This window comes from Diabrotica virgifera, chromosome 5 (assembly GCF_917563875.1).
Source record: "Diabrotica virgifera virgifera chromosome 5, PGI_DIABVI_V3a".
NCBI lineage: Eukaryota > Metazoa > Arthropoda > Insecta > Coleoptera > Chrysomelidae > Diabrotica > Diabrotica virgifera.
In genome coordinates this window covers 63708161-63734486 of record NC_065447.1, presented here as the reverse complement: position 1 = coordinate 63734486, position 26326 = coordinate 63708161, and the positions used below count along the sequence as shown (strand labels likewise).

Genomic DNA, 26326 nt, shown 5'->3' with positions numbered 1-26326 from the left:
AGATGTTTCGAAAGTTTTAGCTGATTCAGGGTTTGAATTACGAAAATGGCTTTGTAATGAACCAAATATAGTTAAAGATTTTAACATTAATAATGATTTAGATGTTGCTGTACTTCCATTAGGTGAACAAAATAAAATGTTAGGGATCTATTGGGATCCACAGAATGATTTTATTGGATATAAAATAAATATTGATTTTTCTATTGAACCACGTCAATGGAATAAACGCTGTATTCTATCGGTAATTTGTCAGATATACGATCCATTAGGACTATTAGGCCCTATTGTAATAAATGCAAAGTTAATAATGCAAGATTTGTGGAAAAGAAAAGTTGAATGGGATCAAGAGTTACCGCAAGACCTTATTAAAATTTGGTTAGAATTTTATAGTAATTTAAATTCTTTGAATGAATTAAAAATACCACGTCATGCTAGTATATCAGATTATATTAATATTGAATTACATGGTTTCAGTGATGCATCTACACGGGCTTATGGTTGCTGTATCTATATAAGATGTTTAATGTCGTCAGGAACTTTTATATGTAATTTGTTATGTGCAAAATCACGGGTTGCACCATTGAAATTGTTAAATCTCCCTAGATTGGAACTTTGTGCGACAGTTTTACTAGCTAATTTAATAAAAAAGGTTTCGGATTTTATATGTATTCCAGTGAATGGTATTTATTGTTGGACTGACTCCACAATTTGTTTGTATTGGATTAAGGATGATCCAAGTAAATGGAAACAATTTGTTGCCAATCGAGTGCAAGAAATACAAAATTTGACTAATATTACTTCTTGGAATCATGTTCGATCAGAACACAATCCAGCAGATTTGTTGTCACGAGGAGTTTCGGTAGATAATTTAATGAATAATAATTTGTGGTGGTCTGGACCAGAATGGCTTCTTAAAGATAGTAAAAAATGGAATATTTTAAATCCTGAACAATGTCAGAATGTACCGGAGGCAAAGGTTGTTTCTTGTGTTGCTGTTAATGACTTTAATTTGGTTAACTATTTGTTAGAGCATTTTTCTTCATTGAACAAATTTTTAAGGATTTTAGCATATATTTTACGATTTTGTAATAATTGTAAAGTTAATAATAAATCAAATAGAAAGACTGGTGTACTAACACCAGAAGAGATTGAAGCAGCTATAGCATTAGCAATAAATTCTGTTCAAAGAGAATGTTTTCCATTAGAATACAAGCGTCTAATGAATAATAAAGAAATACCAAATAAAAGTAAAATTATTTCTTTGAATCCTTTTATTCATGAAAGGTTACTAAAGGTTGGTGGACGTTTAAGAAATAGTAATATTCCGTTTGACAGCAAACACCAAATTATTTTACCAAATAATCATATTTTAACAAAAAGAATTTTATTAAATGAACATGAACGTTTGCTTCATTGTGGTGTTCAACAGTTAATTTTTTCATTGAGGCAAAAATACTGGCCTATTTCAGCTCGTAGCTGCTGTAAATATGTTATAAATAAATGTATAGCTTGCTTTAAAACTAAGCCAAAACCTCTAAACTATTTAATGGGTGATTTGCCCCAGAATCGGGTAAATAGTTTTTCAGTTTTTCAAAATGTAGGTACTGATTATGGTGGTCCTTTCCTTATCAAGGATCGCAAAACTAGAGGTGCTAAATTAACCAAAGCTTATATATGTATTTTTATTTGCATGTGTACTAAGGCTGTACACATTGAGTTAGTATCAGATCTTACCACTGATGCGTTTTTAGCAAGCTTCAAAAGATTTATAAGTAGAAGAGGAAGACCTTGTAATATTTATTCTGATAATGGTTCAAATTACATAGGTGCAAACAAGGAAATAAATACTGTTTATGAGTTTTTAGAAAAATCATCTGACTCGATTTCTCAAAGTCTGTTACATGAAAAAATAAAATGGCATTTTATACCTGCAAATTCTCCAACGTTTGGGGGTTTATGGGAAGCGGGAATAAAAAGTATTAAGTCTCATCTAAAAAGAGTAATGGGTTGTCGATCTTTCACTTTTGAAGAATTTAGTACATTGTTGCACCAGGTGGAAGGTATATTGAATTCTAGGCCACTTTGTCCTATTTCCGGCGATCCTGATGATAGCACTGCCTTGACGCCAGCTCACTTTATCATTGGACGTACCTTAACTATGTTGCCAGAGTGTGATATCACTCATGTTCCTGAGAACCGTCTCGACAAATGGCAATCTATACAATTAATGGTTCAACAACTATGGTCAAGATGGCAACTAGAGTACTTGAACGAGCTACAAATGCGTCAGAAATGGAGATCTAATTGCCACCAAATGTTAAAGCTAGGATCTCTGGTACTGATCAAAGACGACAGGGCTCCTCCACTTCAATGGCCTCTTGGACGAGTGACAGAAATGCATCCAGGTCCAGATGGAGTTACTAGAGTTGTGACTGTTAGAGTGCGTGGTAATGAAACAAAAAGAGCACTCAATCGTGTATGTGTTTTGCCAATAGACTGTTAATTTTATTTGTGTTTTGTATGTTAATTTGTTAGTTCTGTACGTTTTCGAAAGAACTGCGTCCTTTCAAGGGGGCCGGTATGTTTAGACATTTTATAAAATTTATTTTGTTACACTTTTTAATGTAAGCTTTGATTTAATGATGGATGTTGCTATGGTTGATGCTAACAACTGAAAATATTATTAGAAAACTAACTCTTGTCAAAGCAGCAATAAAAAACTCAAAATATATCCCTTTTTCCAAATGAAGTTTTTATATTAAAATGATTAATTCAAGAATATGGTCAATCATCATTGATTAGCCCGAAGTTTATACACTTGGTTTAAGAGGGGGGTGATCGCCCCCCATCACCCCTCCCTCGATCCGCCACTGCTTAGTGACCACTTAAGGGTGAATATTGTGCTATTAAAGTAGCAGTAATGCAATAAAATACGTGTAGGTGCCGAAAATATGCAAAAATTGATTTTGGGCCACCACTGTGGCTTTGGGGCGCAAAGAATGTAAAATGTGCATAGGTCATAATTTGTAGGTTACACTGTGTTGTTTTATTTTACATAAGTACTTTATCAATAAAACGAACAGATGACGAAATAAAAAACAAAAACTGGAGCCCGGCAAAGCATATATGAGGTTTACGGCGCCACTGTGCCGTAACAGTTGCTTATACGAAAAAAATTAATAGGACCTAATTTTTAGAGCAAAATAGTGATATTTAACCTTGTATAAGTTTTGTTTAAAAAGAATCCATAGGTAATGAGAAAATCGTAAAAACATGCTCGCCAAGGGCTAGGGGTAGTTTCTGCAGTATATTTTTAAGGACAGGGGTGGTTTCCGCAGGTATGTTGCAATAACCATATATATTTTTGAAAAGCACTACTGATGAAGCATATGCTCATATGGATCAAAAAGCAAAAAACAAAAAAAAATTTCAACCCCCCATTTTATTTATTTTTTTTTGGCTACAGGGGTTGCACTAGGAAATCGCTTTTGGTGTCCATGCATGGGTAATAATAACGTGCACAAAATGGTATATGAAGCATATTAATAAAGGGCATTGTGTGTGAAGGATTCCAAGAAAATCCCTTTATTTATTAATTCTTCTTTTTTTGCGGTGATTCCGGGGAAAAAATGGGGGTACATTATACAAATTTGTAAATAACACCAGTACATGGGTAATCGCTGAAAGTTTTTTTACTCTAGCATAAACGGTTCAGATGGTATAAAAAGGGGTTTTTTAAAATGTAACACCCTGTAATTAAAAATAGGGCAATTACCCTTAAGTCAAACCTATACCAAAAAATCAGACACTTATTTGTGAATAATTGTCGCAGGATTTCTTCTTAATTTCCGTTATAGTTAGGGAAAAATATATATATTTTTAAAACATCTTTTTTAAAAACTTGTCAACTTTGGGGAGCCACCCCCGCTAAACGGTGGATGATAGACATATGCTGTCGGGAAATAAATCGTAGAAAATATAGTCCCCTTCATATTTCTATAAAAAGTTTTTTTGTAAAAGGTACAGGAAGGGCTACGTTCCGCAAAAACCACAAATTACCCTCTTTAAAGGGGTGAAAAGGGGGGTTCCGGGGCGAAATTTTTTCAGAAAAAGTTAGTCTTATAATAAGCACCCCTTGATATCACAGAAAAAAAATAAAACCGGACTTGTGTCCATTTTGCAAGGTTCAACCTCTGTTTCCTACACTAATAATACATACATACAAACATACATATCCACAAACATTTTCCATTTTTTAAATAAAAATAGAGTCATATTTCTGAGCTCGATAACTTTTGGATGGTACAACCGATTTTCAAAATTAAACATGCGTTGGAAAGGTAATCATCTATGCTATCAGAAGCCGCAAAGGTCGGGCTTAAATTTTTGAAATTTTTGGGAGTTTTGGGGACGAGAACGAAAAACAGGCTTTAAATGGGAAGGGCCGTAAATTCCACACCCTTGGACCAAAATGGAGAAGTAACATATGGATGGACGAGTCTTTTCGTAAACTTTAAGATGGGATGTGGCCCAATTTTCCATTCAGTCAGGTTTAGAAAATCGAAAATTTCGTGTATATATAGTGTCGCTTGTAGGGGTGTTGTGCGCCACTGGTGAGAACTGCCGTTCTCTGTGGATACAAGAAAAAGACTAAATGTTACTTAGTTTTTTTGATATTAAGTTTTTAATTTTGTGGACTTATGTTGTTTTCGAAATGAACCATGATTTTTAATTTCTGTACTAAAACTTTCTTTATTATCAGCAAGAAACTGTCAAAATACACAAGTAAAGGACATGTGTTGTTTTCGAACTGACCGAAAAACATACCGACCTACCATACAGTATTTAAACATACAATATAAACAGTAATTTAATTGTGTTTGCGCGGAATGGTTGATTTAAATCTTAAAAACATCATGGCGCCGAAAAGTCATTTTACCCAAAATATGGACTTAGATTGTTTTCGCAATGACCGATTTAATTGTACTTTATTTAATATATTATCTCGCTTCGTTTTTGAGTTCTACACTGGCGCGTCAGAGAGAACGGACACCCCAAAAAATGGGTCATTTTTGATGTCTCGTATCTCCTAAACCTGTTGTCCGATTTAAGTAATTTATTTAATATGTTACAGCTTTGTTTAACAATATCGTTGTAATAATATTCTTGCTATACAGGTAAATTTTCATTGTATACCGGATGTACTAATCAAACTGTATTTTTTTCTTAAAGTTCGCAAGACCCTGTGGAATATTCTAGCATTTATAAAATACTAAAATTAAAACCCAACTATAGCCTCGGATTTTCTTAATATTCTGTTCTGTTTTTTGATTCATTCGCTTATGTTGGATAATACAAAAGTTATGTACTTTAACAACTAGCCATGTTCTTCATCAGTACAGGGTGTTTCTGAATAAGTGCGACAAACTTTAAGGGGTAATTCTACATTAAAAAATAATGACATCGAGGGTGCACTGTGAGGGGCAAAGTCTGCACACTCTCAGGTGCTCCACGTTCTGTATTTCCCCACATTCACAAAGAGCGTCGTTATCTGTCTTGATGCCCCATTTAATGGGGTTCTGTTTTACAGGGGCAACACCTGTGCGTATGCGGTTGAGTGTCCGCCAGGTTCTGCAGTCCAGGTTCATTCCAGTAGGTCGTTCTGGATGTAGGGGGAACAGTTCGGGTGGTTCGACGCTGACAGTTCTCATAAACCTTTTCCTTGATTTAAGTCGGCTGGTTCCTGGCGGTTTGTCAAACCCATATAATTGGTGCCTTTCATCGAAAGTTTGCCTAAACTTCTCCACATATTGTGAGGCGCATCTACGGTCGTCTGGTGATGCGAATCCAGCTGCCCGGTACAGTTGGGGTAGAAGGGTAGGCTTCATACAACCGGTAATTATTCTACATGTTTCATTTAAGGCCGTGGTGACTTGTTGGGCGTGTCTAGATCTACCCCAAACGGGACAAGCATATTCCAATTTTGAGAAACATAAGGCCTCAGCTGTTGACTTTAAGACCTGGGGGTTTGCACCCCACTTGCTCCCTATAAGTTTCCGGAGAAGGTTGTTTCTCGTAGAAACCTTTTGTCTTGAGCTCTGACAATGGAATTTATACGTTAGTGACCCGTCTAGTATCACTCCAAGATATTTGGGCCTATCAGTATGTTCCAAGCGTTGTCCCTCCCAAGAAACATTCAGTTTTACATGCGCCAGATGGTTGTTGAGATGGAATGCACATACTTGGGTTTTAGCAGGGTTTGGTTTTAATGAGTTTTGTTGGTAGTAAGTTGATATCATTTTAAAGCCTCTTCCATTGTCGACTCCACTTGTGTGAGTGTTTTCCCTTTTACGGCGATACCAAGGTCGTCAGCGTAAACAGAACTCTCAATCTGAGGGTGCATTGTTGGTCGTTGGTGTAGATGTTAAATAGAGACGGCGCTAGAACACTTCCTTGAGGTAGGCCATTTTTTGCGTTCTTCATTTGCTCTTCTTTCCATTTAGCACAACGTAGAAGCGTCTATTACACAACAGTGATCTAATCATATTTACCAGGTCATAGTCAAGCACAGTGTTATAGATCTTAGTTAGCAAGGTTCTGTGGTTTAGCGTATCATAGGCCGCTGTGAGGTCTATCAAGGCTACTCCACTATCTCTTTCTGCTCAAATCCCTCCTCTAAGTACTCTGTTAGGTTCAGCACTTGGCCTGTGCATGATTTACCTGGTCTGAAGCCTGCTTGTTGCGGGATTAGTTTTGCATCTAGTTTTTCCTGGATGCGGTTCAAAATGAGGCGTTCATACAATTTATACAAATGGCATAGCATAGATATCGGAACGGTAGCTACTCGGTAGTTCAGGTTCTTTCCCGGGTTTCAGAAGGTCTACTACTTTTGAGTTACGCCACAGTTTTGGAATCAGTTGAATAGATCGAGCACCTATTGTCTCGCTTTTTGCCCGAAGTGTTTTATCTGCTCTGTTAGAATTTTGTTCACCCCAGGTGATTTTCCATTTTTCATATAGTCAATACCATTTTTGAGCTCTTCGATGGTAAATGGGTTTCGCAAGAGAGTTTTTTCCTGGTCTTGAGTTCTTATGATCTTTGGCGTTTTGCAACGATGGTTTGCTTTACCATTCAGAAGCAGTTGGTGGGCTATCTGATTTGGCGTTATTGCACATGGCTCTTTCATCTCTGTGGGATCACCATTAAGTTTTTTGATCATATTTCAAGCCTGCTTACTACTGTGCGCTATGCGTCATATCCATTTTACTTAATGTCTAGCTACACCGTTCTTATCTGGAGGCATTTAGTATTTGCTGCAGTCTCTCCCCTATCTCTGCCGTAACTTCGCTAAATGTGTCTTTGCTATATTCTTCGGTGTACTTTGTCATAATGTCTTTTGCTTTGTCGTTCAGACCAGATACAGTCGGAAAAATGAAAGAATGCCCATGAACGATCACATCAATCACATATTTTGTATTTGCTGTTTCTTTTTCATAAATAAACGAGAGAGATAGATTATTAATAATTTGAATAATATGTGATTGATGTGATCGTTCATGGGTATTCTTTCATTTTTCCGACTGTATGTAATGTTGTTGACATACTCTGGGTATGTGTTTACATGAGATTCGTTTTACAAGTTTGATAAACGCATCACAGTTTTTGGGGATCGGGACTATGTTTTTCACTTGTGTTTCCAATTCATCAGTATATTTTTCCCAGTTCGCTTTTTTGAAATTAAACTTTCGTTTGATAGGGATTTTGGGAGCTTTTATAGCGCTATATACGGTTATTCCCACGGGCCTATGTTGTGTTTTTGGTATAGGCTTATATACCTTTCTAACGCAACGGTCCTCTAAAGACATGCTGATGAAGATGAGATCAGGGTTGTAACCTTTCTTCCACACTTTGCTCTGGAACGAATAGGGTAGCTTTGGGTAATGCAGCAGTGCCAGATTGTTTTGTTCAGCCCACGATTCCACAAGATTTCCATTTTTATCAGTTGAAGCGTAGCCCCAATGAACATTATGACTATTAAAATTCCCGAGGATGAATCTGGTTTTTTGAAAAGCGAAACTTTTTGGAGGGGAGAAAACAAAGTCTCCAGGGTGGTTTATACACAGATGTCACTGTGCAGGCTCCTATTTCGACGGTAAGAATTTCAATGTCGTAGCATGTTTTTCAGCTGATTAGAGATGGCATGATGGAACTGGAGCAGGTACCTCAGAATAGGTTCCAATCGTCTATTCCACGCACCAGTGACAAAAAGTCGACGGCATCGGTTTCGATTCCAACGGCGCCGCATCGACCGAAATCCGCAATTTACAATAAACTCGAACTGGATTCTCACTCGGAATAGGCTTTAGCACAGCCACATCGAAAGAGCCACCGTAGGGTTAGTAGGGGACACATCGGTGACGTTCGTTTCGATTAGGGATGGCATGATGGAACTGGAGCGGGTACGTCGGAATGTTTCAATCGACTATTCCACGTATTACAAGTGACAAAACTTGACCGCATCGGTTACGATTCCAGCGCCGGCCGTACACTTTTCGGAACGACCGGGCAAGAGATTTGAAATGAAATAGGTACGGAATAGGTACCATCGAGAAACGGATCGGCGGCGTCTGTTTCGATTCCAACATCTCACATCTGTTTAATGTGATGGGTTCAAAAGAATTTCAGGTCGATACGGCTGTAACAGATTTCTAATTTATGGCGGGTATAGTTGTCATTTAAAACTGTTAAAATTTTGACTCTTTCGCATTATGTTTTTATTTATATGACTATAATCTAATCGATCCTATCTTCTGTAATAACTTAGTGTCTTCATGTTCCATTTGCATAAACGAATTCTGCATAAACATCGACCTTAAAAAATTATTGGTACCTACCCACTAGTTTGATCGTTTGAATTTGATGCATAGGGCTAAAACATTAACTTGTAACTGGATGAATCACTAATGTGTATGCCAATAACAAAAAAAAATGATGCAGCGCAAGGCAATAGTGGCACAACTAGGAACAAAGTAGGGCGATCGATATATCGTCTTTTCACGTCGGAATCGAAACTCGCATTCGGTTTCTGGAATAGGTATTTGTTTGGAATAGGTTCAGTTCCAACCTATTACCGAAAAATGCTATTCTGTACCATCTCTACATCTGATCAATATCTCTCCTCACGAAGATGGCGCTTCCGTGTTTTGCACTTGGATGTTCAATGATAAGCTGCATTCCCTCAACGCTAGGTCTATGTACTGATGTCACGGTGAGTCTCTTGTATACATAATATATCACACTTGTGGATTTTACACAGTTCAGACAAAATTTCCTGTTTATTACTAGTAATACCCTCAATGTTTATGGTCATCATTGTCAATGTAGGCTCTGAAAAGAGCCGTTGATTCTCGTTTGTTCGGATCCAGTGGTGGAAGGATTGGCCGCCCGAGGGGCGTTTCTAGGGAGCGCCAGTGACATTTTGTTCTTATAATATCACTTGCTTGAAGGCTCCTTCCGTGCTTTATAATCGTATGTCCGCAAATGCTTCGTTTCCGAGATACGGGATGTTGAATTTTTTCTTACAAACTGACGATTTATTTATTGTTTAAAATCGGATAGTTATTGCGCATTTTTTGACATGCAACTAAGAATTTTATATTCACCATTGGCGCGCATACGGGTAATATGACCGATCATATTACCCGTATGCGCGCCAATGGTGGATATAAAATTTTTAATTGTATGTCAAGAAATGTGCAATAACTACGTCTTAAAACCAACCAAATTTCATTTGCATATCTCAACCGGTTTTAGAGCAATAAATAAATCGTCAGTTTGTAAGAAAAATGGCAACACCTCCTATCTCTGAAACGAAGCATTTGCGGATATAGGTTTATAAATCAAACTGTCGTTATCTTTTAATGCAGAATTACCCCTTAAAGTTTGTTGCACTTATTTAGAAACACCCTGTACTGATGAAGACCATGGCCAGTTGCTAAAATACCTATCTTTTGTATTATCCAACATAAAAGAATGAATAAAAAAACAGAATGTTAAGAAAACCTAAGGCTATAGTTGGGTTTAATTTTCAGTGTTTTATAAGTGCTAGAATATTCCGCAGAGTGTTGCGAACTGTGAGAAAGAAACACAGTTTGATTCGTCACCCGGCATACAATGAAAATTTACCTGTTTAGCAACAATATTATTACAGCGATATTAATAAAAAATAAGGCTATAACATATTTAAAAAATTAGTTAAACCGGACAATAGCTTTAGGAGATACGAGACATCAAAAATGACCCATTTTTTGGGGTGCCGTTTTTCTGACGCGCAGTGTATTTGTAGTTAAATATTTATAGTTGGTTTGTATTTTAGGTTGTTCCCAGGAGAACAAAAAGAAAGTTGGGGCTGGACGAAGCCCCACAAACTGTTTCAAGCAGTTTTCTCAAACAAATAATTTGAAATCACATTATTTGAGAAAGCACACTGGAGAAAAAACTTTCAAGTGTGAAATTTGTTTCAAGCAATTTAGTGATGCGAGTTATTGGAAAAGACATTTAAGGGTGCATACTGGAGAAAAACCTCACAAATGTGAAATTTGTTTTAAACAGTTTAGTGTAGCGAGTACTTTGAAAACACATTTGATGATTCACACTGGAGAAAAATCATACAATTGTGAAATTTGTTTGAAGCAGTTTACCCAAGCATCCGATTTGAAAATTCATTTAAGAGTGCACACTGGAGAAAAACCACACAATTGTGAAATTTGTTTCAAGAAGTTTTCTCAAACAGCAAATTTGAAAAGGCATTTGATGATACACACTGGGGAAAAGCCATACAAGTGTGATATTTGTTTTAAGCAGTTTTCTCAAACAATTAATTTGAAAACACATTTGAGGGTTCACACCACTAAAGAACAGCGGTACAAAAAGCCATACAAATGTGAAATTTGTTTAAAGGGGTTTATTACTTCAACTGATTTGAAAATGCATTTGAGAATGCACACTGGCGAAAAACCGCTCAAGTGTGAAACTTGTTTAAAGGAGTTTATTAGAAGAAGCGATTTGAACAAACATTCGGAAATTCACAGTGAAGAGAGACCTTATAAGTGTGAAATTTGTTTAAAACAGTTTTCTCAAGCAATTCATTTGAAAACACATTTGAGAGTGCACACGGGAGAAAAACCGTACAAGTGTGAAACTTGTTTAAAGCAGTTTACTACAACAAGTGATTTGAAAAGACATTCAAGAGTGCATACTGGAGAAAAACCGCACAAGTGTGAAATATGTTTTAAGCAATTTATTCAAGCAAGTACTTTGAAAAAACATTTGAGGGTGCATACTAGAGAAAAACCTCAAACGTGTGATATTTGTTTAAAGCAGTTTATTACTACAAGTGAATTTAAAAAACATTTGAGAGAGCACACTGGAGAAAAACCGCACAACTGTGAAATTTGTTTCAAGCGATTTAGTGAAGCGTGTCATTTGAAAAATCATTTGATAGGGCACACTGGCGAAAAACCTCACAAGTGCGAAATTTGTTTCAAGCAGTTTCCTCAAAAAGAGCATTTGAAAACACATTTAAGAGTGCATACTGGGGAAAAACCACACAATTGTGAAATTTGTTCCAAGAAGTTTTCTCAAACAGCAAATTTGAAAACACATTTGAGGGTGCACACTGGAGAAAAACCGCATAAGTGTGAAATTTGTTTCAAGCAATTTAATGGATCAAATCATTTGAAAAGACATTTAAAAGTGCATACTGGAGAAAAATCTCACAAGTGTGAAATTTGTTTTAAGCGATTTAGTGAAGCATGTCATTTGAAAAATCATTTGATAGGGCACACTGGCGAAAAACCTCACAAGTGCGAAATTTGTTTTAAGCAGTTTTCTCGAATGGATCGTTTGAAACGTCATTTGGAAATACACAATGGACAAAGCCCGTACCAGTGTGAAATCTGTTTCAAGCAGTTTCCTCAAAAAGAGCATTTGAAAACACATTTAAGAGTGCATACTGGGGAAAAACCACACAATTGTGAAATTTGTTTCAAGAAGTTTTCTCAAACAGCAAATTTGAAAACACATTTGAGGGTGCACACTGGAGAAAAACCGCATAAGTGTGAAATTTGTTTCAAGCAATTTAATGGATCAAATCATTTGAAAAGACATTTAAGAGTGCATACTGGAGAAAGGCCTTAAGAGCCTACATTAGCGCGTCATCAATATAACTGTGAGAGAAATTATCATACCCTTTTTCGAAAGTTCTGTGAAACTTTGGTAACAGTGGCAATGTTTGACATTATCTTGAGTAATAGAAACAAAATTTTATTATCATTGAATAATTATTTATACAAATAAACCAAAATGGGTGAAAATTTTATGTTAACATAGGTATTTGCAAGAAATAATAATAAAACAATAATAAATAATCATTTCGTTTTGAAGCGAAATAAGAGCAGTCTTATTTTAGTTCATAGAGCGCCAAAAGCACTCTAACTAGTTTCAACCCTTTTTTTAAAATAGAACTTTAAATTAACTTTTCCCATTTTTTCAAAACTATTGATAATATTTTTAGAATAAAAAAATCCTTCTAAAACTTTATACAGTGTGCTAATAACCGGCAAAATAGCGCAAAAGATGGAAAACGTATTAAGTTGTGAGATAAAAAGAAATGAAACTAGGAATGAATTTAATTCTCTTAATTCAGTAATATAAACGTTAACATAATTATTTATAAAGGGTTTCCAAAAAAATTAATTTTGAATTACAATAATTAGGACAAAAAGAAGAATTTGTGTAATTCATTTAAATCAAAACACATCTTAATGCTGTCAGAAAACGGAAAGAAATGTTTAGTTGACAAATAACTATTGTTTTCGCTTAAATTCAATGTTAAAGCTGCCACCTACTTGTCTCTTAGCAGTTTGAACATTAAATTTAAGCGAAAAGCAATGTTTATTTGTGCAATAAACATTTTTACCTGTCTTCTGACAGCAGTAAAACGTATTTTGAATTAAATAAATTGCTTACATTCTTCTTTTCGTGTCAATTAATTTAATCAAAAAAACTATTTTTGGCCACCTTGTATAAATAATTAGGTTATTGCTTATATTACTGAATAGAGAATTGAATAACCTTTCAAATGGGCTATCACACAACCCCTACTCTTATTTAAAAAAGTCATCGATTACGTCATCACGCGCAGATGGATGACGTCACTAATATGATATGTATGCCAAAAAGTCATAATTTCAAAATAAAAGTCGACCTGTCTTAGAATTTCTCTACAAATTCACCAATTCTCGAGACAATGAATTTATTCCAACTCAAACGTCCTTACTGTATAAAATTCACAATTAACAATAATCTATTTTTTCAAATAGTCCAACAACTTAGTTCTATTACACAAAAATATAATAAATTAATTATAAAATCAACATTACTGCACTGAACAGATATTGATACAAATAACAGAACAGATAAGAGAATCGTGCTATTACACTTATAAATCTGACGCAGGTTTGTCAATATGTCAAATCATATGTTCGATTTCTTGTTAGAGATAAAAAATTTTAGTACATAGTTCCAATATGACAAAATCTAGGCATGGGATAAAAATGTTTATTTGAAGAAAGTATTTTTTTGTACTTAATGGCGGTACAGGTAGTGCGTGCGTACTGTGGGTGCCGCGGCACTCACAGTTGTGACGGAGGGGCGCTAAAATTCAATTTACATTATCCAGAATTTTATATATGAGGCAAAACAATTGTTAACTAGAAGAGATACAAAGAATTGATTTTTTTTTTAATATTTCACTTTGCTCCTTTGATATTTTTTAATATTGTAGAAAATAAGTTTATTATAAAGTTAGGGGTAGGGGCGGTAAAATTAGTCTCGGCAACCATATTAGAAATATGCTGCGCACGCCTGTGGGTACAGGCTCGTTTTTTTAATATTGTATTTAATTTCCACACACTAACATATTTCTCAAGTTGGGCTCTGTACCGCCATTCTTTACTATATTACGAATATGTATGCCCAATATCTCTTGTTATTCAAAATTAAAGCCGCAATCTTGGAACGCGTTTTCCGTTTTGATGATGCGCTACTGTAGCCTCTTAACCCTCGGTTAGTGTTCTGGAGTATAACATTGTAGATATTTAGTTTAGAAATGACTAAATAAATTTATTATTGGATTATTTCTTTATTATTTAATTCAACACAATACAACCATCTTGTCTTGCGTTCAAAATCTTGACATTGACTGTATACTGTCGATAAGTCATAAGTACACTGTAGCCAACCTAGGCTATGTACAATTAGTACAATAAATGAAGAAGGAATACAAGATTACAAGAAAATAACAATACACAAAATGAAAAACAAAGAAATCAAAGAAAAATATGAAAAAGACACAGATACAGAATTTGACAAAATAACGGAGGAAAAACAGAGAAAGCTTTCAAAGAAATTATACTGAAGACAGCGAAAGAGGCATGTGAAAAAATAGTAATAAATAAACATAGGAAAAGAACAGAATGGTGGAACTCTAATGTAAAAGAAAAGATCAAAGAAAAAACAGCATGGAAAAAATATAAAACAAAAATACAATCCGACAGAGAAAACTATATAGTAGAAAAGAAATATAGCGAAAGAAGCAAGAAAGTTGGAGAAGATATAAACGAAAAATACGTAGTAAACAATAAATCGTTTTGGACTAGGATAAGAAAATTAAGAACAAGTAAGAAAAAAGAAATCAGTAATAAAATATAAAGAAAATAAATTAAGGACAGATACGCTGAAAATTTTGGAAACGTGAAAGGAACACTGAAGAAAAATTTGGAAGTACACCGCAGGAAAGGTTGACGGAAACAAATGACATGGAGGAACAATTAGGAGACATTTCAAGCAGCGGCGGCCGGCCAGGTGAAGGTGATCTTCACCAAAAAATATAATCAAATTGAGACTAAAAAAATATAAGTAGCATTATTATATCTAAATACTGAAATTAATTATAAACCTATTTTTTTTTAATTAATCCAAAAATTAAAAAAGAATTTTAATATGTAATCCAAAAATTAAAAAAGAATTTCAATATGTAATCCAAAAATTAAAACTGTAGGTTTTTGACGGTCAGATACTGACCTGTGTCATTTGACTTCTATGACTCGAGCAGAGTTAGATGAAGACGTAGATGAAATTTCGGTTCCCGGCTGCACAAGCGTCAACGGTTGTCATGGCAACGTGACGTCTTCATATTGGCACTGGTAGTACCCAAATTAGCAAGTGCAGATGAATTTAAAAATAAGTCCACCGTATTCACCTAGTAAAATTTTAGTTGGATGCGTGCTATGATGGGCAGTATTCGTTTTTTTTTCGGAAGATGGAAGACCGCAAATCAGTTCAGCTGGCTAAAGGCTTTTTATGAGATTTAAATGATTTTGAGTTTACGTTTTTATCGACATTTTTCATATTATAACAGATATTTTATATGACGTTCTTAAAAAAAACGTCCCTAGATATTCATTTTTGTTTAAACTAGATAAAAAGGACTCGTCAATTAATACGTGATAAAAGAAGCGAATAATTTTTTAATTCTGTTTTTGGCAAAGCAAGCACAATGACCGTTATTAATACTTTGAAAAGATCTATAGGTGTGATGATGGTATGAGCACGAATGCAAATTCTACCCAATTTTTCTATTTAATATATATATTTTAATGGAAATGGATGTACATTTTCAGGATTGTGATGAATTAAAATTCTTTGTGAATTGTGATTGTGATGAATAAGCTTAGCAGATACAACAAAGTTTGGGTTATACAGTTTGATCATTCCTTCCGACGCTTTTCAAAATTTATTTTGAGTTTTTGGCAAATATTTACTAAAATTCAAAGACTTAAAAGAGAGCTCTGCCTTTTTATGCTGACGGAAATTTAAAAAATGGTAATTTGCAAGAAATGGTTATAAAATTAAAACTAATTAAAGACATTGTTACAGAAGCCTATAATTTGTTTTGTTGAATTCTGACAATTCCATCGAATACCGTATCTGTAGAAAGAGAAGTTTTTCGTGCTTAAAAAGGCTAAAAACTTTTAGTTTGACTGTTATCGCACTCATAGAGAACTATTATATAAACTTTGCACAAGCATCCTTTCTAGGAAGATATCATTGATAGATTTGCTTCCATAAACGATCAAAGACTCGACTTGATTTATAAAAATTAATTAAGTCAGTTTTATTAATCTATCTAATACATACTGCTTTTTTGTTTAAGTATCTCTTCATCCTCGTCTCTAATATAAGTGCCATAAAAAATTGTTTTTTTTTTGAAAAATGGCTTTGGCAGAGCCAATTAGCCAGACTTGTTTCTGATTGATTGCAGATTCATATAGTCCTGTCGCCAGGGGGGGTACAACGGCCTCGTTAATTCAGATGGACTTACCCAAGTTTTTTTTATGTATTTTGACCCGTAGAAAACGAATTTTTTGGGTAACAGTTGATCCGGATGTCGATAAGATTGTTATAGACCAAGAACTTGAGGAATCAAATAACAGCGATTTTTGGCAAAACAAAACAATATTTTGTATTTTTTGGGTCATTTTAAGCAAAAAATATTTCTACAAGTTTTTTAGTAGGATGCAGAGTTTTCGAGATAAACGCGGTTGAACTTTCAAAAAATCGAAAAACTGCAATTTTTAAACCCGAATAACTTTTGATTAAAAAATAAAATAGCAATTCTGCTAAGCGCCTTTGAAAGTTCAAGTCAAATTATGTCGGTTTTGATTATTTGCATTGCTAAAAATTTATTGTGTTATTGTTAAACAAAGCTACAAACAACTAGTGCGTGAGTGATGTTTCTATGATTTCTCATTTAAAATCGAACGAGTAGGTAGAATAGGTACTAGTGCAATCAAGACTATTTCTACGTTACATGTGTTAAAACGCATGTAAAAGCACGGGAAACCCTACGTGTTTATAGCTTTGTTAAACAATAAAAAAATAAATTTTTACCAATGCAAATAATCAAAACCGATATAATTTGACTTAAACTTTCAAATGCGGTAAGCAGACTTGCTATTTTATTTTTTAATCAAAAGTTATTCGGGTTCAAAAATTGCAGTTTTTCGATTTTTTTAAAGTTCAACCGCGTTTATCTCGAAAACTGTGCATCCTACGAAAAAACTTGTAGAAATATTTTTTACTTAAAATGGCCCAAAAAATACAAAATATTGTTTTGTTTTGCCAAAAATCGCTGTTATTTGATTCCTCAAGTTCTTGGTCTATAACAATCTTATCGACATCCGGATCAACTGTTACCCAAAAAATTCGTGTTCTACGGGTCAAAATACATAAAAAAACCTTGAGTAAGTCCATCTGAATTAACGAGGCCGTTGTACCCCCCCTGGCGACAGGACTAATAGTCATAAATTTCTTATAACATAAGTACATTCTACAATTTTATTTTTATAGATACATTGGTACATTGTGTAGCTTTTTTTATTTTGTTTTTTTTTAATTATTTTACTGTGTTTTTTTTAATATATATTTTAATTTGTGCGAAACACTTTTTTTTACTTCTTTTTTTTTCTATTCTTTTTTATTTTTGTTCCTTTTTTTTTCTTTTTTTTGTTTATTATTTTTTTTTGTTATTATTTTATTTTGTTTTTTTTAATATTTTTTTTATTTTTTCAAACCACATTAACAAATTATGATTATTTATTACATATTACGTTTACAACTTGTATTTACATAATTTAACATGTTTATAAATGAGATGAAGAATTTCCATATCATTTGTAAATATTAAAGTATTTAGGTTTATTGGGAAAAAACATTTTAAATCCTTTAATTCCTTATAAAGGTCGTTTATGTTATTTATGTTTAAATGACATTCTAATATGACATGTGTTAGATCTCCGATTTTGCCACAAGTACAATTGGGAGTATCTGCCAAGCCGATTCTATGCATGTAAGATGGCGTAAGAGCATGATTGGCTCTCAACCGATTAATGGTCTTTATAAAATGTCTGTTATATTCTGTGTAAAACCATCTTTTTGAGAATATCCTAGGGTTACAATGAGCAAAATTTGAGCCAGTATTAGATTCTCTGTAATGCAATTGCCAATTATTTTTAAGTTTTTGTCTGCTAAAAGTATCAATATCTGAAGCTGGAATTAAATTTTTGTTTATTTTTTCTCCGATCACATAAGCTGATTTAGCAAAATTGTCAACTATTTCATTGCCTTTTATTCCCGAATGACCATTAATCCAAGCAATTGTTACATTTACTCCTAATTGTATAATTTCAAACAGAGTTTTAAGAATATTCAATTCAATGTGGTTTATGTGTTTGACTGTTTGAATGTTACTCAATCTGTCCACCACGCTTTTACTGTCAGTAAATATAACATAATTGCTAGTTGGATTCAGTAGTACATACTGAACAGCAAACATTACTGCTATCATTTCTGCTGTGTATATTGAGCATTCAATAGGTAGGCTATATTGATGATGGTAATTTTTGTTTTCGTGGAATACTGCACAGCCCGTTCCATTTGCGTCTTTTGACCCATCGGTAAATATGTACTGAAAATTTAACCATTTTTCTCTAATAAGTGTATCAAACATATTTGTGCGGTAAATGTGAGTTTAAATAACATGTTTTAACCTTGTTAGAAAATAAGGTTTTTGTCATTGCACTGTAGTAAGGCGGAATTTGGCTTTTATAGATAACTTCACTGTACTTTACCGTACTTAGATAACTTTCTACCAAAGGTATAGATTTTTTAGTTCTCCAGTACCTATGAGTGAGGTCTAAAACTGATAGCTCATGTAGATCTTGAAGGTAATTACATTTTTTGGACAGAATTCGAGTTGTAAATTTATCACTGAGAAATTGGCGGCGTAAATGCAATGGAGGTTCCACTGCTTCATTTTCCATTATTTGGACTGGAGTGGATTTTAAATAGCCTAGGCATAAACTTAAGCATTTATTTTTTTGAATTTCAAGTTTATTTAAAAGTGTATTGGTCGCTGATCCAAAAAAATGACAGCTATAGTCGAAAATGGGTCTGATCATGTTACGGTAAAACATCAAAGCAATATTTGGGTCTGCTCCCCAATTTGTTTTACAGAAAGCTCTTAAAATATTTATTGAGTTTTCTGATTTTTTAACAATATGATGAATGTGATCTTTCCATGACAATTTCCTGTCTAGATAGGTACCAAGATACTTAACACAGCTTTTAATTGGAAAATTAAATTTTCCAACGTTAAGATTGCCTTGTGGAACTCTACGCTTTTTTGTAAAGTAACACACCTCATCGATAATCCTACTTCTTCATAGCACTGATTTACGATTTCTAATGCGACTTTTAAATTATCCTCACATCTACTTAACAATTTTCCTTCTGTATATAAAACAACATCATCAGCATATTGAAGAATTTTTGTATTGTTGGGTGGACTTACTTCAAGATCTATGTTCTACAGGATGTATAAAATCGGGCTTAAAATACTCCCCTGTGGCAATCCAATATTAGTTAGTCGAGGATATAAAAATTCATCATTATTAATTTTTAAATAAGTTAATCTGTTGGAATATAAAGATTTTAAAAAGAGAGCAAATGAATTAGGGATTCCAATATACAACATTTTTTTGTAAAGAATGTCTAAATTAACATTATCAAAAGCAGCGGAAATGTCAAGGAACGCAGTTGCTGTAGACTTATTTCTTGTAAAGTTAAGCTGAATTGACGTAACTAGAGCTGCAGTTGCATCTTGAGTAGACCTAGACTTGCGAAAACCATATTGGGATCTTGGAAGTATACCATCGTGTTCTAACCAATGTTCAAATCTATTTTTAATTATTCTTTCGAATGATTTTAAAAGACATGAAGACAAGGAGATAGGTCGGTAAGAATTTGGATCACGGTCTGGTTTGCCAGGTTTTTTAATAGGAATTATCAGTTGTATAATTACAATCATAATTTTCAAGTTGTTAGGGCCCTAAACTCTAAACATTTTTTAAAGCATTTTTAATGAGATTTGGTCGCGTCATAGGTATAAGTATACCGAAATTTCTTTTGCGTCCAGCAAACTTTCTTCATCTTCACCACTTTTTTAGGCCACGAGCCGCCGCTGATTTCAAGAGAAGAACTGGTGGAAGCGATACGAAAATTAAAAATAGGTAAAGCTCCAGGGGAGGATGAAATTGCACCGGAAATGATCAAATACTTACGAGAGAAAGGGAAAGACTGGCTGTGGACAATATGCAAATCTGCATGGAAGGAGAAAAAGATCCCAGAAGATTGGGAAAACGATTTAATACTACCAATATACAGAGTGAGTTTTATGTATGGAAACTCTCAATTAGCTCGGAAGCAGCTTACACGATTTTTATAGATTTTCGTGTGCAGGGGTTTTCTAATGCGGCCAATATTATAGTGATTATTTCATTCATAGGAGATTCTGACCAATAGAAAGCTACAGAAATCTGAATTAAATCGATAATTTTTTATTATTTCATTCATAGGAGATTCTGACCAATAGAAAGCTACAGAAATCTGAATTAAATCGATAATTTTTGATAATCTCCCGTCGTTAAGTATATTACGTCAGATGCCCTTCGTTGCTACGAAAAAATACATTCAGTGACATTAATGACAATTAGGGCCGGTTGTTCGAACGCTAATCAACAATGATCACTATCAAATATTTAATTACTGTCACAACTGTCAATGTCAACTTTGGTTGGGTTGCTGAAAACATAATTGATTACAATTATGAGATTAGTTAATCAATTAAAATAACAATTATTAACATAATTGATTAACTAATTTCATAATTGTAAGCAATAATTATGTTTTTAGCACAACGGCGGATCCAGCAACCTTGTAAGGGGGGGGGGGCACTGAAATAAAAATTTTCTCGTCACTACGCAGGATTCTTTTTCGGGATAGGCTATTATTCGGGAGGTTTTATTAAAAGATCAAATACATTAAAATAACTGCTTTGTTAAATATATTTAATTAAAATGGACATATATGTACATTCAAAGTCTATAAAATGTAAATTACCTTAACAACATTTAATAATAATTTTCTAAAAGATAATAAACTTATAGTTTGGTAAAGTTTATCAGTAGTACCAGAAAAACCAACTATATTCGTTATTTAATTACTAGGTACAAATTAGACAAACTGTCTATAAGTGACAAACACATAAATAAATTGTGGCAATATAAGTGATAAAGTCGATTCGCTAAGCTGAGACACAACTGTCTAGTGACGTTGGTAATTTATTTTTTGGGAAGTTAGGTTGCTAAACGGGACTGGAAATTACTACACAACCAAACATACCTGTTCATAGCCAATATTATTAATAGTAAACAAACATAAATAACATAAACCTTGCGCCAATCAATAAATATTTATTTACACCATTATAATGTATTGATAACAAATGAGAAAATTATTTATTGTAGAATATAAATATATTTTGAAGAAATAAATTCCGCAAAATTGTATGACTTTACTCCCACGATTTCCATTTTTTTTTAATGAAAGAATAAGTTGATTTGAGCAGTTAATGCTGTGAAGTAAGAATTTTTGTGTTGTATGTTTCCTATTCCGAGGGTGTCAAAATGAATCTCGGCTGAGCGAATTTAGTATGTACTTGCACTCTACCTTTTCCCATGCACGAAATTATTCACGGATTACTTTTTATACTAGGTCTCGTTTTAACTCACAGAAACGATAGTATCGCAAAATTAAGCCGCTTTTCCATAGAAATCATAATAAGTTAAACAAAGATAAACAATAAAGATTGTCTTTGATAGCTTATGAATTTTGACGTTTATAATTTTCAATGATAGTGACAGTTTATTAGTTTATTTGCATTTATTGTACGTTTGGTTTTATAAATAATAAAGTTTTATTTATCAATAAAGTTTAGTTGGTTTTATGTTTATAAAAAATAAATATAATATTTCAGATAAATAAAGGAAGAGTTGCAGTACTGACTTTTGGTCCCCAAACAAAGACGAGTATTAGTAATATTTTAGTGTTGATAACTCAATTTGTAAAAAATTTGCACTTGTATCACTGTTTCCCCAAAGCTACGATATATAAAAAATATTAATAATTTATTTATGTAATTTACTCGATAGTTTTGTATTTCTCAAACTTAGGTAATATTAAATCTTCTTAACAATATTAACTTTTTCATTGTGATTGTTTTTGAATTTATTTATTACCGTTCCATCTTTAGCTTTATAGGTCTTATCTTTATATTTAATGTTGAGTCCATCGATCTCCTCAATAGCGAAAAAAGATTAAACACTTTACCTAAACTCTTCAACAAAATAATTTTATAAAATACGTTCACGGAATAATATCCATTTCCTAATTATTACTACTTATTATCTATACATCTATACATATCTATACATCTGTACGTAATCTGTACATATTAATATAACCACATTTAATAAATACAATTATTACACATCAATCTCCTCAATAGTGAAAAAAGATTAAACACTTCAATAAAATAACTTTATAAAATAGGTCCACGGGGTAATAGACATTTCTTAATTATTACCACTGGCATTCTGACAGTACCTATCAATGATTTACACATCTACGTACGTTTCACTTTATTTTTTGATTTATCTTGTTTTAAAATGAATCGTGACGCATGGGAAATGTTAAAGTGGAGGAACTATAGCATTCGTTATCTATATAACAAATTCTAGTCTATGACTTTTACTTTTGGCGAATCTATTAATAATATTTTCTATATTAATTTCCAAATCAAAATGAACATGGAGTAAAGCTAGACCTAACAATCGATCCTGACTCATTTTGTTTCTAAGCCAAGTTTTAAGGCGTTTTAAAGCAGAAAACGATCGTTCCGCTGGTGCTGTACTAAAAGGCAACGTAAGCAATATTTGTAATAAAATTTTACAATGTGGAAATACGTCTTCATCACAAAATTTAAAGCTTTGCATGACAGAATTTGTAGTGTTTGTCAATTTAAATTCGCGCATTAACTTTGATTTCCACATCATTACTTCAGATTTTAAAATAGATTCAGATGAAAATGAAATTTTTTGAGACAAAACTGACTCGTATATTTGCCACAAAGAAGAAAGGCACTTATTAATGGTTTCATCGTCAGCTTCCAGTAGATTTTGTGGCAATAATATACTTAAATTAAATATGTTTATGGTTTCCTTATTGAAACGATATTTTAAATCTAAAATTATTTCATCCAATAATGGAATAAACGAACTTACTCGAAAATAGTCTTCAACTGTCTCTACATCATGGTTTGCGCGTTTCGTTTGGCGTTTAGAAATCCGTGGTCTTTCTAAGGATACTTGTAGCTTGTTGGCCAAATCAGTTACGTCTTCCCAAATTTTTGAAAATTCAGCCTGAGCACTGTTTCTCTTATTTTGCAATAAGTTGCTTAGTAAAATTGTGAAGGAGAAAATGTTATTGATGCACTTTAACCCGACAATGAATGGTGTTGCTAAGATGCTATTTAATAATAAATTAGCTTTAGGACTAGAAATGTTATCATTCCATGTAGTGATGTTTTCTAAAACGTCTACAATCTTCACGAAGTTCTTTTCGAAATGCAATGACGCGTTATGCCTTTCTACCCAACGTGTATCACATAGGTTAGATAAATTAGAGTTTAAAGAATTTTTCAATAAAAAACTTCGTTTAGCGGAAGCATGAAAAAAAGAAATAACTTCTCTCATAACTCCAAAACAATCCCTTATACATGGCACTTGAACAGATTTTGAAATTGATAAATTGAGGGAATGACTATAACAAGGAATTTTTACTGCCAATGGTATCTCCTTCATAATTTCACTAACTGCTCCTTTTTGCGTAGATGTCATCATGCTACAAGTATCTGTACAAATACCAACACAATTTTTTATATTAAAATGGTTCTTGGCTAGTATAGTCAAAACCGACTGCCCTAGCTTCACTCCAGAAATTTTAGGTTCTGCCTGAATATCAAATTCTGATCCAAAATTTATGTCATGTATGTCAGTAAATCCAATAAAATCTTCTCTAATTTCAGATTGATACACGTACCTTAATACTATACTTAACTGTGATGTTGCTGTTATATCGGTTGTTTCATCAAACATTATTGAAAAAAAACCCGACTCATTGACATAATTTCTAATAATACACAAAATCTCTTCCGCACATGTATCAATAAAATTGCATTTTGGGTAGTTTTTGATATATACGTTGCCCGAGAATTTGCTGTTTGTAAATGTTCTTTTAGAACATTATCACCAGCACGAATTCTCATTTTCAACATAGCTCTAAAATTACCCTCATTAATTATTGATTCCTCTAACCAAGAATTATTATCTGATGAAAATTGTAAGGAACCGTCATCGCGGTGGCCTCTGAAAGCAATATTTTGTTTTCCTAAAGTGATTATAGTATCGATTATAGGTACTAATCTACTCCTATTTTCTTTTATCTGAACCAACCTTGCTGACATAAGTTTGTTTTGAATTTCATATTCAGGTTTATCAAAATTTTGTAGGAAATGTTTGGCCTTTTCTATAGAGTTTTTATGGTATTTATTATTTTCGTGTTTTTGCAAATGACCGTCTTTTCCCAAAAGTTTAGCAAAATTTGTTAAAGGCTTTCTAACTAATAATCCTGCCTCTGTGGAACATTTACTTTCACCAACTACACTAGGACAAAAAATACAACAAAATCGGCAAAATATGCCTTGCTTATTAGGCGAAAAAACAAGCCAACTAAATTTGTCTAAATAACTATGGTTGAAATATCGTTTTATGGTTTTTCCGTGCAAAGTTTTCTCTGAAAATGGAAACGAATATGTCTTTGGAGGAACGTAATGATTTTGTAGAAGTTCTTTTTTTGTAAAATCCGAAATGTTGCTAATATTTTCAATATAACGTCCTATATCATTGAAAATACTTTCCTTGTCACCTCCGTTTTGATTTTCGGCATAACTTATATCTTGGGATATACTGCTACTAGGTACATTAGAATTGTTTTCACTTATGTTAGCCTTGTCAAATATTGCACTTGTAGTGGTGGAAGTAGAGATATTATCGGTTTCTCTTTGCAGAAAAAAGTGCAAAGTTTTTTGTTTTTTAGTCGGTGGGTCCATTCTGTAAATGTAACGAGAAAATAAAGAAATAATTTTACGGTAAATAATGAAGTTTAAAAGTTTGGGGCAAAGATTTTATAGGAATAAAATGTATACCCTAATATTAAAATAATTGACGGATAAAATAAGGGGCAAAAGAACGTAAAAACACTACTGCGCCAGTCAATGAGACCAAAAAGAGGATATTACTTCCTAATCCATTACTACTGCATGGATTTTAATGAAATTTTGGGAATATCCTCTACTTATCTCCTAACTCAAAGTCTACCCTATATACATACTATGCCGCTTTTATTTTGGGGATGGTTCCCACCCATTCACGGGGTGGAAATTTTTTTGGTCAAAATAACTTCACAAGTGGCTAGAACACCTAATGCTAAGCAAAAACTGTCTTAAATTTTTTTGTTTAAAACTTAATACTTTTAAGAGTTATTCGTGGTTGAAAATTTGCCATTTTCATTGAAAAATGTCACCTTTTCGGGAGGTTTTTTGCGAATATCATAAAAAGTATGCATCTAACGAACAAAAATGTTTTGTAGCTTATGAAAAATCAAAGAGATTCGTTTCTTCACAAAATCTTCTAGTTTTAATACAAAAAGATATATGGTAGGTGAAAGGAGATTTTTTGGTGCATGCTCAAATCTGTGTGCTCAACTTAAAATAACAGAGAAATGGTCAATTTTAAGGGTATAATGCTACAATTATCTTTTTAGTGCTTGATAAGACCTTTAAAACGAGCACTGTTAAATGTCAATTACATCCAAACTAAGTGAGATGGTGCAAAAAAATTGATGACTAATTTATTTTAAGATAAAATGCGAAGTATATTTAACATTTCATCTACCACAATTTAAATGCATCGTTTTCCTTCTACAACACATTTTATTATAGTGTAATTTCTACGTTCAAAAAGTTATACGGGTTTAAAATTAATGTTTTTTGAAAAAAAAAATAAGATCAAAATATAGAGCGCATTTTTAAATTAATGTTCTTAAAAATCTTCCTTTTTCTCCATCTAACTCAAAAATGATACGAGATACGAAAAAAAGATACACTAAAAATGAAGAATTTTTTAAATAAAAATTTTGATTTGGTTTTTCATTACTGTATCTTTTATCATTTTCGAGTTACATGAAG

At 33.2% G+C, this 26326-nt stretch overlaps 1 protein-coding gene across 1 annotated transcript in view; it reads left to right on the top strand.

The window, feature by feature from the left end:
- Window positions 1-14198, top strand: part of LOC126884197 (zinc finger protein 271-like) — a 40375-nt gene extending 26177 nt beyond the window's left edge. The window contains exon 2 of the mRNA XM_050650062.1: window positions 10376-14198. Coding sequence (XP_050506019.1) covers window positions 10376-12198 — 1823 coding nt within the window. The 3' untranslated portion in view covers window positions 12199-14198. The remainder of the gene's footprint in view (window positions 1-10375) is intronic.
- Window positions 14199-26326: the final 12128 nt, after the last annotated feature.